Source organism: Nematostella vectensis, chromosome 9, assembly GCF_932526225.1.
Source record: "Nematostella vectensis chromosome 9, jaNemVect1.1, whole genome shotgun sequence".
Lineage (NCBI taxonomy): Eukaryota > Metazoa > Cnidaria > Anthozoa > Actiniaria > Edwardsiidae > Nematostella > Nematostella vectensis.
In genome coordinates this window covers 13,744,531-13,757,270 of record NC_064042.1, presented here as the reverse complement: position 1 = coordinate 13,757,270, position 12,740 = coordinate 13,744,531, and the positions used below count along the sequence as shown (strand labels likewise).

The following is a 12,740-nucleotide window of genomic DNA, read 5'->3' as shown; positions in this document are numbered from 1 at the left end:
TTTGGCTGCTAAAGGGGGGCCGCCCGGGCATTCCATAGTTTATCAGTTAAAATAAATAAATAAATAAATAAATAAATAAATAAATAAATAAATAAATAAATAAATAAATAAATTTTTAAGGCATTTTTCGCTGTATTTTAGATAATGTCTCATACATATACTGTATTTTTTGCTGCTAAAAGGGGCGGCCCGGACCCCCTAGGCCACCCCCCTGGCTACACCCCTGCTGTAACGCCACATTTGTAATACTGTAATACTGCAAAAGAGTTCTTTTGTCTCTATTCTTCTCGTTTTTTGTGTCGAGGTGCGGATATTGTTCATTTGCCCAATCAAATTGCAGCTTGTAAGAGCTGCGTACTGACCCAAGAATTATCATAAGCCAAATGGCATTCTTCAGTCAATTGTTAAACCAGCGCCCCAAGTTTGTGGAGATGTAAACCACACTTTTTTATTCAGTCGTTAAGCCAGCGTCCATAGCTGAAGCAGTCGCAATGGACGGAATATCTTTCTTTGACACAAACGCCGCAGTGGAAAAGATGCGAATAAGTTCGCAAACGAAGAAACGTGTTACGATAAATCAACGTGGCTATGTGGTCAGCCCTACGGTGTTCGATGGATCCGTATTCGGTGAATGGAAATACAATTTCTTCGTCAAAGAACTCGTGTCTATGGCTCATGGGTTACTCAAGCAGAAATCCAACACCGAAAGCTCTCTGAAGTTTCTAGAAGTTGGCGCAGGTATGGGTGCTATTGCTATAGAATTCGCACTTCAAGTCCCACAAGCTGAGGTTTGGGCGACGGACATCAATCCAGCAGCCGTTGAAGATGTGGCTGAGAACGCCTGCCTCCACGGAGTAGCAAACTCGGTGACAGCCATTCAAGCGGATGTGTTTGACTGTGATGGCCTCAAAGGGATGAAATTCGATATGATATTCTTCCGTCAGCCAGGCGCATTTCGGGAGGACTGCGACGAAAAAGACCTCGACATGTTGGCGAGAACTGTATGGGATCCCAATTACAGCGTAATAGAAAGATACCTCAAAGGTGCGCGGGGGTTTCTGGGTAATGGTGGGAAACTCCTCCTTACTACGCCAGTCTCAGGGTGGGGGCTAGACGAAGAAAAGCTCGAGGAAAAGGTGCGCGAGGCATCGTGGGAGTTGAAAGTTGTAAGAGTTTTGGAGCCTCGATCGGAAGTGTGTGCTGGAGTAAAAGTCAATGAACTTGTCGATATAGCCAAAATGACATTTTAAATCTCTGTGTCTTGCCTTTTATAGCCCATAGGATCCATGATGGCGTGAAATAATCATTTAATCGATCAATGTCTCGTGTTTGTCTAAATGGTCTAAAAGTTTCTGGCGAAAGAAAAAAAAATTGTCTTTTGACATTTCGTTCGGTCATGCATAAAAGGGAGACTACATACCATATTTTATAGTCCTTATCAATCATTTTCTTGCATATAATCCTGTTTTTCATAGTCCTTAGTGGCACATAGGAACCCCCATTTTCTTCTACCGCAGGCAGTTAGGTGTCCAAGTCTCCCATAGAACATTCTGAAGGACACGATGTTTGAAACGGAATGTTTAATAAAAATCCTTTAATACAACATGGAACTAAAGAAAGAGCTCTCTAGTTGATAATGCAAACACGCACTGAAAGACTACAGTTTGCTTATTACTTTGAATCATAATCGTGCTTTTAAATGGCAACTTAATACTCATGCGTTGCGTTCGTGTCTTACTTCTCTTAGATGAAATCTAAACGTTGTGATTCATTGAAGCATTAATGCTTTCCCATTTCTCTGTATATTTAATTTATCAATAGAATTCGAGTACAAGATATTGGAATGACACCGTCCACCAATTCACTGAACAGTACGACATTAGATAATTTATTGACCCTTCTTAGTATATGTTTTGCCTCCTACTAAAGTCGTTATGAAAAGCCAATTTTCTATTTATAAGACATCATTGACAAACGGCTTTGCTTTTATTAGAAACCGCCAATTTACTTGAGCCCGGCACCCGTGTATGTCGCCGTTCTATTTACCCCTAAACCCTAAACAATATTGCATAACTTCTGACATCCCCACGCTATCCCTCATTCTCCTTCCACGATGAGAACTGTACTATCTACCGGACCCTCATACAGGACAAGAGCCGATTGACCGGCTCTTCCCCTCCCCTATGCGTCTTCTTTTGCTTGGGTTGTGTGGCGAAGCACTTCCAAAGCCTCAAGGTCTCATCGGCGGCTGCTGACGCCACGTACTGGCCGTCCGGAGACATGGCCATGCACAGAACACGTGACGTGTGTCCAGTAAGATCTGCCACACGGGCCATGGACGGGTATTTCCAGATAGTGAGCTGGTGCTGGGAGAATCCGTGTCCGGAAATTATCTCTTTGTACTCGTTGGACCATAGGATGGAACAAACCTAGTAATGAGTTCATAGATAAATGAAAAAAATAAAATAAAATAAAAACTCTCAGCGTACTATTAACGAATCGCACGCTCTGATTGGCTAAGATAATGTGATCTATTAGTTAAAGAACATGCTCGCAGCGCGTGAAATGAAGAAGAATTTTTTTTTGGGGTAATTTAAAATACATTAGCACGTGTTCTCTGAGCACTCGAGAAGTGTGAGGGAAGTTGAATCTTCGTAAAGTAACCATTTTGTTATCTATTGCCGACCAGCATTTCCCCACCCCTCTTCTCTAACTCTTCACCCTGAATATCACAAGTTAATTGCGTTCCGTCAGCACCCCCACTACCTTTATGTGCCCATAGACAATAACAATCCATACCCCCTCCCCCTGACAGTCGGAGCTCGTATTCTTGTTCCTACCTGGCTCTTCGTATCAACACTGTTGAGCGTCGCTCCTGTAGACCCGTTCCAAAACCGGATGTGACGATCAGCCGTCCCTCCACCTGTTGCTAGCACATTTGGTTGCCATGGACACCACGAAATCGCCTAGCAACATGGTAGTAATAGCTGTCATTTACACCTATTTAAAGAATGTTGTACTCGAGAATACGTAAGTTTCTCAATCCGCATTAATCCATGGATACCGTATAAATGGATGAATCCTAGTATGTGGAAGCCCCTGCGAATATTCACATGAACATAAATAAGAATACTACAGGTTTAAAGGCCTGGATTTGTTTTTATCTACATTTCTTTGCTTGCTGATAAATGAACTAACTTTTTACTCTATCTTTCACGGCCAGTTAATATTATTGATATCATCATTATTATCATATCATTACCCTCTAATCATTATTATCTTTATTGTTTTAACCTTCAATGCCGCTTGATGATGTGTTATTATCATTACTATTATTGATATCATCATCATCATCATTATCATCTTTGTTGTTGTTTACCTTCACTGCCGCTTGATGATGTGTCAGCGAAAACAAGGGTTCCACTGGCGAGGGCTCACCAGCGCTTGAGCCGACAGTACTCGGGTAAGGCCAGATGTTAACAACATTATCATTGCCACCGCTGGCCAATAGTTTGCCGTCGGGAGACCACTTGAGCCCGCAAACCTCTTGGCTGTGGTTCAGCAGTGTGCCGATCTTATGGTTTGCCACGCGAACGTCATGATGATGGATGGCACCGCTACGAGACCCGCTAAACGGTTAAAAGAAGATAATAAGGCAAATTAGAAAATACACGAATACGTGAAAATTAAGGACTTTCATTTCGAACGTCGTCCAATTTGGATTATGGCCTGGTATTGTTACCGTGTAAAAAGCATAGTTACCGTGTAAATGGCATAGTTACTGTACCTGGCATAGTTACCGTGTAAATGGCATAGATACCGCCTACCTGGCATAGTTACCGTGTACGTGGCATTGTTACCGTGTACGTGGCATTGTGACCGTGTACGTGGCATTGTGACCGTGTAAAAAGCATAGTTACCGTACCTGGCATAGTTACTGTAACTGGCATAGATACCGCCTACCTGGAATAGTTACCGTGTACCTGGAATAGTTACCGTGTACCTGGCATAGTTACCGTGTACCTGGCATAGTTACCGTGTACCTGGCATAGTTACCGTGTAAATGGAATAGTTACCGTGTAAATGGAATAGTTTCCGTATCTGGCATAGATACAGTGTACCTGGCATAGTTACCACGTACCTGGCATAGATACCGCGTACCTGGCATAGTTACCGTGTAAATGGCATAGTTACTGTACCTGGCATAGATACCGCGTACCTGGCATAGTTACCGCGTACCTGGCATAGTTACCGTGTACCTGGCATAGTTACCGTACCTGGCATAGTTACCGTGTAAATGGCATAGATACCGCCTACCTGGCATAGTTACCGTGTAAAAAAAGCATAGTTACCGTACCTGGCATAGTTACTGTAACTGGCATAGATACCGCCTACCTGGAATAGTTACCGTGTACCTGGAATAGTTACCGTGTACCTGGAATAGTTACCGTGTACCTGGCATAGTTACCGTGTAAATGGAATAGTTACCGTGTAAATGGAATAGTTACCGTGTAAATGGAATAGTTTCCGTATCTGGCATAGATACAGTGTACCTGGCATAGATACCGCGTACCTGGCATAGTTACCGTGTACCTGGCATAGTTTCCGTACCTGGCATAGTTACCGCGTACCTGGCATAGATACCGCGTACCTGGCATAGTTACCGCGTACCTGGCATAGTTAAAGTGTAAATGGCATAGTTACCGTGTAAATGGCATAGTTACTGTACCTGGCATAGTAACCGTGTAAATGGCATAGATACCGTGTACCTGGCATAGTTACCGCGTACCTGGCATAGTTACCGCGTACCTGGCATAGTTACCATGTAAATGGCATAGTTACCGCGTACCTGGCATAGTTACTGTACCTGGCATAGATACCGAGTACCTGGCATAGTTACCGCGTAAACGTCATAGCCATTGTACCTTGACAAAAGAAAGCAGTTCCAGGATAGTGACCCCACCCTCGCCGCGTGTCCGCCCATGCATCGCACGCACTTGGACGCCTCTACGTCCCACAGCTACAAGTAAAAGGTGAAGTTAGGTGTAACATAATTTTATACAATTACAATAACATGCCGTGAAGTCAGTTGTTATATAATTCTACAAGTAAAAGGTGAAGTTAGGTGTAACATAATTTTATACAATTACAATAACATGCCGTGAAGTCAGTTGTTATATAATTCTACAAGTAAAAGGTGAAGTTAGGTGTAACATAATTTTATACAATTACAATAACATGCCGTGAAGTCAGTTGTTACATAATTCTACAAGTAAAAGGTGAAGTTAGGTGTAACATAATTTTATACAATTACAATAACATGCCGTGAAGTCAGTTGTTATATAATTCTACAAGTAAAAGGTGAAGTTAGGTGTAACATAATTTTATACAATTACAATAACATGCCGTGAAGTCAGTTGTTACATAATTCTACAAGTAAAAGGTGAAGTTAGGTGTAACATAATTTTATATAATTACAATAACATGCCGTGAAGTCAGTTGTTATAAAATTCTAATAAGAAGGTTGGTTTAGGTGTTATATAATAACAATAGAAGGTCAAGTTAGACGTTATATCATTACATCAGAAAGGTGAAGCTAGGTGTAACATAATTTTATAAAATTACAATAACATGCCGTGGAGTTAGTTGTTATAAAATTCTAATAAGAAGGTTGCTTTAGGTGTTATATAACAATAGAAGGTCAAGTTAGACGTTATATCATTACAACAGAAATGTGGAGGTGTTATATAATGACAATAAAAAGTGTAGCTGTTATACAATTCTAACAGAAAGGCAAGGTGTTATATAATAACAAACCCCTTTTATATTTTGTGCAAACAGGACGGTAGTTTCTTGGTGTTACGGAGCACCAGCACCAAAAACACAATGGGACAAAAGCCAAAAACAAAGACCTTAGAACGAGACAATGAAATATAGTACACAGGCCTTGAGCACCAAACAGAGCTCTCCGTAACACCAAGGGATACCCAAAAAAAGGACGCTATACTTTCTTTCTTAGTTTTTGTTTTAGGCCACAAATAAATTGGTAAGGGCAAAGTCAAAAGGTGGCTTTATCCTTCTGAACAGTCTTAACCTCGCCTGTAGAATTGAATCACATTTAGGAGAATTCAAAAGTATATAGCAGGTTTGCATCATTGACCAGCTCAGAATATTTCCTTTTCTGGAAACACAAATATGGTGGCCTAAATGGATTATGACGTCATCATCCAAGCCCCTCGCCTTTTACCGCCGGGAAGATATATTTTTCGCTTTAAAAGCTTTTTCCCGTCGGTTTTTGCAATTTTAGAGCAGCCAGTGTGTTAGATCATCTTTCCAAGATATCCCGTGCAAGGCTTCAAAGCGATGGAGTAAAAATGTGGAAGATGGTGAGTATTTATTCGAAGGGAATGGAGCTCTGTAGCGCCATGTTTGACCGATTTCGAACCCAAACACATGTAGAAATTTGCCAAGATCTCTCTACAATAATTTTTCTGGGCTTAGAAAAAACTATTCTGAGAATAAGGGGTTATGTAGCTTTCGAAATCGGTATGTCTCTATATGGGACGCGAAGCCAGTTGCTGGTACGTTTGGTTTCTTTAAACAATATCGTGTTGAGCTCTGCACATCACCGACATAAGTATAGGAAACAAGGGCCCTCTCTACACTGTCAAGTGGACTGCTTCGTTTGATAGCTAGCCTAGCCGTATTTATTGCTAACATTTTTTGCTTTTTCTGGCTGATTTTAAAACCAGAAATCTTATACAGCGCTACCAAAGTTTATTATTAAATAGCTAAATTGAGTTAAAATAAAATAAAATAAAATTAGTGTGTGAGGCTGTAGTTTCAGTTGGCTCCTCTGCAATAAGGCCATCATAAATAATAGCTACAGTACTCTATAAATCAAATTGAAAAGAAACCCCTTCCTTTTTTCTTAATATAATTGTTACAATTTATTTCAGATATCGACCATGGCAAAGAAGATGAAGATAAATAAATATATAAGGATGGACATAGAGATCATTGAATTTTCTTCTTTGTATTACACTCTTAGTGATTAAAAAACTTCTACTATTCTTTATTTTAAATATTTGTTTTATTTGTTTAAGCTATGTGTTATTGATTATTACACTTTTTGACAGTATGGTTACAAACTGACCCCCCAGTTCTGTAGCACTGTCAAGAAAATATGGGGGACCCCCTTCGTATTTACAAAGACAATGCTTAAAGAACGCTGCTTGGTGGAAAAATGGTATGAGATTATATGGCCTTCAACGTTGGGATGTGCACCCCAGCCTGTGCTACGGCCCTGCCCCTGGTCCATGGACCCCTTGTTGAAAATAGGTTTTCTAGTAATAACATGTTTTCAAGTGAGAGAAGGGTTTTCTACTTCTAGTATGATCCGAGTATAAACCAAGATCATGGATGAAGGTTGGTTAAAAAGTTTCTATGTATTAAATCCCCAGAGCTAACACAGTATTATACTTCTGGGTTTTTTAATTCGCACTAAAACATAATATAAGACACAGCGTATTGTGCATTCAAAAGGAGCAATGGGCTTTTGAAATGAGAGGGGATCTATGATTATTTTACATCACTTTTATGTATGGTGCTTGATTGTGAAAATTGTATGATTGGACAAATTGTTTCCACTTTTCTCCCATTTACTCTGACTGAAAATTTTCGACAAGAAAAAAAATTAAATCATTAGAATTCTGTTGAAGTAAAATTGTTTAGGAGAAGAATGATAAGCTCATGAAAAAGGTTTGTTTTCAAGACATATTGCATTATACATATGCTGTATAAACATTTACAACATAAAATGTGTCCACTGCATTTCTTTGGGATTGAACATTTTACCAACAGGCTTGTGTATTTCGGGGGTGACAAGTTTCCATCCTTTTTGGGTGTATGAAATTTTGAGCTCTATTGGACCATTCCATAATGTTTATAACTGAATACTCCACCCCCCCCCCCCCCCCCTTCCAACCCACCCCTGGGCAATTATCCCTCTAACCGTCAAGGCATATAAATCCTAAGCCCATTCAGCCTTTCGGCTATCAAGTCATAGCCCATTCATGCTCTATTTCAATTTAAGAGTTATACAAAAGATGGGCTGGTTGGTACAAGCCAAGCAAAAAAAAAAATCAAACTGTGTCTTCTATTTGTTTTATTTGATATTCTGTGTATCACATGCTTTTTGTGTGTAGGAAATGAGATGATTTAAGCTTATACAACTATTAAGTCAGTAAAACAAATATGAAATACTGTTGTGTCAAGTCATTTTCTGCAGTGGCTGATCCAGGTGTGGTTCTGTGGTCCAATGGTCCAATCCTTTTTAAGCACAAAGCTATTGTAATAGTTTTCATAAATTGAACCAGCTTCTAGACCCACATTCAATTTTTAACAGCGCCTGCACAAGGCAATTTGAATACTGAATGCTCATGATCGACCGACAAACTCGGACGGGCTGCATATATAACTTATTGAAACTAAACACAACACACCGTAAGGCATGTATTTATGCATGCATTATGAGCTTCGGAGGACGCAACGAATACCATTTGCAGTACTGAGTAGTCAATTCCAGGGTTAAGAATACATGCCTGCTTGTCCACCGTTAAGTGTGCCTTCGAATTCCAGTATAATTACGCTTCCAAGCTGTAATTCAATCGTGATGACCATCATCCTCGACCTCATCTATTGACTATAGCGAATCGGACTTTCCCACCGAACATAGCCATTCGAAATATAAATTTTTACCACATCTTTGCGCCCAAAGGCTTTGCTACAAGTTTTTCAAGTATTGATACGTCTAAAACCCAACCAAAAAGCAGATAGATACTGTTTTATGCTCTTATTCTCGTCTCTCTATGGCCGCCATGTTTTTTTCACTTAGGTCCAGTGAGTGTTGTGACGTCATCTTACAATTTGATCTATGATTGGTTGTTTCAATGTTTTGATGCCTCGGATGTCAAAACAAAAAAGTGTTTCCAGAAAAGGAAATATTCTGAGCTGTTGACCTAAAGAACACATCCTCGACTAATAAGGCTTATCCCATAGCTACTCAAAGGTATGTACTGCGTGATACAAAGTATAATGTGACACCGAAACCTGATTGGCTAATTCTTACCTGTACGTTCCCGTCGTGTGTTCCCACGGCCAGGTATTGCGTCATGCTGTGTTCTTGTACCCAGGCCACGCTGGAGACATACTCACCCTCGTCCATCTGAAAAAGGTGCTTGATGTCGCTCGACTCCGCGTTCCAGATGTAAACCGCTCCCGCCAGCGCCAGGCTGAGCAGGTTATTATTTCCCCAATCAAGTAAATTCAGATCTGTTGGGGCATATCAATCAATTAATTTGAAAACTGTCGTTTTTCTCCTTTTTAGGACATAACATATCATATTTGGGAGTTCGCTCTACAATTATTTTTTCGCTTTTTGTCGCTCTAGACTTGTGTACATCGAGAATTTTCAAGTAAACTTGTGAATGTTTGGAGGTTTGAATTTTCCTTCTAATGGTATAATGGTTTAATTTCTTTTTCAGGGAAAAAACCGTGGAAGCAGAATGAAAACTGAGCTCGTCAAATGCATTCCTATGATGATGTTATGTTGTACTTATATCCTGGATATTTCAGTGGTATTTAGTCGTCCCCGAGCACATTCAAATTTCGGGGGACTATTCGGGGGCACTAATGATAAGAACCTGATACTCTGATATGCCGATTTTTGTTGGAAACTATGTAAACATTGTATTACTTGCGCTTACAGTAGTCATCCAGTAGCTCGGGGGCGTCCAGGATCCTGTCAGGGGCTTGAGGGATGTGACGTGAGCTCCTGGCCTTAGGCCCACTCGGCTTGCTCTGACAATACAGCACGTGAAGGTCGTTTTGGTAGCCTGGGGCGAAAACAAATGAGTATAACCAGTATTCATAGAACTTTTGACAAAGTATATATATGTGTGCATATCCTCTTTCAAATAAAAGAAATGTAGTGCGTTATAAGCTGCGACTTTTTTTGGGGCGGTGATTTTATCGCACAAACGAAAAGGCCTAGTAAATTTTGCCGTGCAACACGAACTGCAATTTTATGTCGCAGCCCCAGATCGCACTAGCAGCGATGCGACGATTAAAAGAAAATAGTCGCAAATTGCTTTGTGTAAAATCTTCGAGAATTACGTGCGACAAATTTGTAGCATTTTGCCGTATAGGGGGTTATTTGGTGTTGGCTTTTCTTTTATTCTTTAAGTGAATCTCAGTTCCATGCCTAAAGTAAGTACCCATAATGCACCTCTCACCTTCTTTTGCGGCAGGGGCCCCAGACTTGAAGTGCAAGATCTTGCTCTCAGCCTTCCCGTCAGCCAGCGCGTTCGACATCCGCTTCTGAGTGGCTGACTCGCCTTTGTCCTCGTCTTCCTCCTCACTGGATCCCTCGATCGCCGTCTCCCCCTGGTTCGCCTGCATCATCTGGTGATGGCTCCAATCACAATCGGCGTTACTTGGCCGGTTAGGAATAAACCTGTCGCCTCTAGAAGGGGAAGGATCTTGTTTACGCTTTGGGGTACCTTTTTTTGGCGTTTTCGAGATTGTTTTTTTCGGGAGCGATTCGCTGTGTCGCTGGAAGTTGTTCGGAAGCGGCGAGAGTGGTCCGCTGCTTGATCGGAGTCGTTGTTGTTCTTTTCTTTGCCATCTTGGAATGGGACCGCTTTTTAGAGGGGCTTCAAAGTTCTTGAGGCAGTCATTGACGCCATTCTCAAACTTTATGTTCTCCATCGCAGTTTGTGGAAAAGTCGCAGGTTTTTCCTCAGTTATGAAGCTATGAAATAATTTTAAATACTACGTAAATTTGTGATAAATTTCATTCCCGAATGTTTTTTTTTAAGTCTTGAAATGTTGGACTTGCATCCGGGATTGGGTAAGACTTTTGCGTGAGAAACGGAAAGAGATAAAATAGTTCACAGGAACACGGGGGTGACAATATTTCTAAAGTGGGATGCAGTATATATCACGGAATGCGAGATTTTGAGAAAATGTTAAGTGGGAATTTGGAATTTTGAGAAAACCCCCTTTCAAGGCTAAGATTATTGTATATTAAATGTTCTGCCAGATTTTAATCCAAATAGCTTTGCATAAGCCAAACGAGTCATAAGTTTCACATCCCTGCGTCATTTGTTCAAGAACGCTAACAAAAAATAATCCATGAAGATGAAACAATCAAACTGAACGCTTACCTTGTAAATCGTGATACGATGATAGCAGCTTTTACTTATTCCGTTATAAACTGTGAGACACTTGCTATGATCCGCAAACCCGGACTCGTTTCCTTCTTGTAATGCCACAGTTTTATGAAACCCAAACAGTATATGCTTATTTTAAATACCGAAAGTAATTTTGATTGGCTTAGAGCATCACGTGGGGCAAAATTTAAGAGTTGTTCACATTTTCACGTGCAAATAAAAGAAACAGAGAGTACACGGAAAATTGTAGGTATTCAGAACCGATGATTTACCAGCACAGGCATTACTGTGAATAACAGCAATGGCACTATCTCTAGACCATAGTACCATGTTGTTGGTAAAGTAGTTATTTAAGTAGCTTGCAAAAATGGCTTCTGCATGTCTTCTGGTCAGCCGAGCGAGAAATGCTTGCTGATTATGCTGATTGCGCAGGGTTTTAAAGGAGACACAACCTTATTTGCGCATCTAGTTTGCGCATGGATTTTTACGTTTCCCGTGGGCCGTGCTAAATGGTAAAATTCTTTTATCCTTTTTTTTCATATATATCAAGCTGATACCAAGAGACCAATAAGGCCCAGCTCTGCTCTACTGGGGTTGTTGCGTAAACCCCTGGCCTACTGAAACTCGTAATGTAGAACTAGCGGCGGTTCCAGAATAATATTTATCGACTTTTTGATTTGGAAAGTGTTTAGCCAGGAATTCCAGAAGCAGGAAAATAAATAATTTATCTATTATAAATTTTTATATATACATCACGTCTCCATTATAGATTCATAATCTCATAATGTGATATCCACCACTCTTGATCACGCCAAAGGAAGATCTAAATAAAATAGAAGCCCTTTCCCAAAAATGGCCCAAAACACCTGCGGAGGAAGCTTGGTGGACTCGTAATAAAACATAATTTCATCGCGACATGCCCGTGTCAAATGTTTTCAACCACCAACTGTCATTCTATATATACTGGCTTTTATGAAAGCAAACAAAGTAATAAGTTATAAGAACTGATGGCGAAATGGAAGGAACGCCGGTAAAACAACAATTTTGTCACATTAAATTTTATTAGGTGAGGTTATAGTTTGCACTCACAGGACAGAAAATATATCAGGTTGTAAGTTTGTTTGATAACAAATACGAGATATGGCGGGGAATAGCACAGCGGTGACTTTGAAATTAGTGTTCATTAGGGAGATATTGGTGAGGGGCCCGAATTTTTTTTAACACAAAGGAGGGGGCCCTCTAAGCTTCGCTTCTCGGCCAACTGTTTATTTTTCAGTGTGTGTGTGTGTGTGTGGGGGGGGGGGGGGGGGGCGAAGTAATGGTTTCAGAAGGGAGGGCCGGATTCATTGATTTTTCCGTGGATTTTCTTTAAATTTCTTATAATTTCTAAGAAAAATATCTGAAAAGAGGGGGGGGGAGGCGACACCTGGATCCGCCCGTGCACAGGAATGGCTCAACGAGTACTCGTTGAATTTCTTCTTGGCGAGCAACAAGACATTCAGTGGA

General features: G+C 40.6%; 2 protein-coding genes and 1 long non-coding RNA gene across 3 annotated transcripts; 2 read left to right on the top strand and 1 right to left on the bottom strand.

The window, feature by feature from the left end:
- The first annotated feature begins 386 nt into the window (after positions 1-386).
- LOC5502297 (50S ribosomal protein L3 glutamine methyltransferase) lies at positions 387-1,600 on the top strand. Its single transcript, XM_001623449.3, has one exon. It carries the CDS (start codon positions 492-494, stop codon positions 1,248-1,250), a length of 759 nt encoding a protein of 252 aa, XP_001623499.1. The 5' UTR covers positions 387-491; the 3' UTR covers positions 1,251-1,600.
- Positions 1,566-11,369, bottom strand: LOC5502298 (cell division cycle protein 20 homolog). The gene is made up of 8 exons (XM_048732872.1): positions 11,229-11,369; positions 10,296-10,813; positions 9,768-9,896; positions 9,131-9,333; positions 4,926-5,020; positions 3,380-3,629; positions 2,841-2,966; positions 1,566-2,429 (listed from the first exon to the last, which is right to left on the bottom strand). The coding sequence occupies exons 2-8, from the start codon at positions 10,768-10,770 to the stop codon at positions 2,130-2,132; spliced, it is 1,578 nt and encodes a 525-aa protein (XP_048588829.1). The 5' UTR covers positions 10,771-10,813; positions 11,229-11,369; the 3' UTR covers positions 1,566-2,129.
- On the top strand, positions 6,196-7,085 carry LOC125572392. Its single transcript, XR_007313808.1, has 2 exons — positions 6,196-6,386; positions 6,960-7,085. It is a non-coding gene; the product is annotated as an uncharacterized LOC125572392 (long non-coding RNA).
- Positions 11,370-12,740: the final 1,371 nt, after the last annotated feature.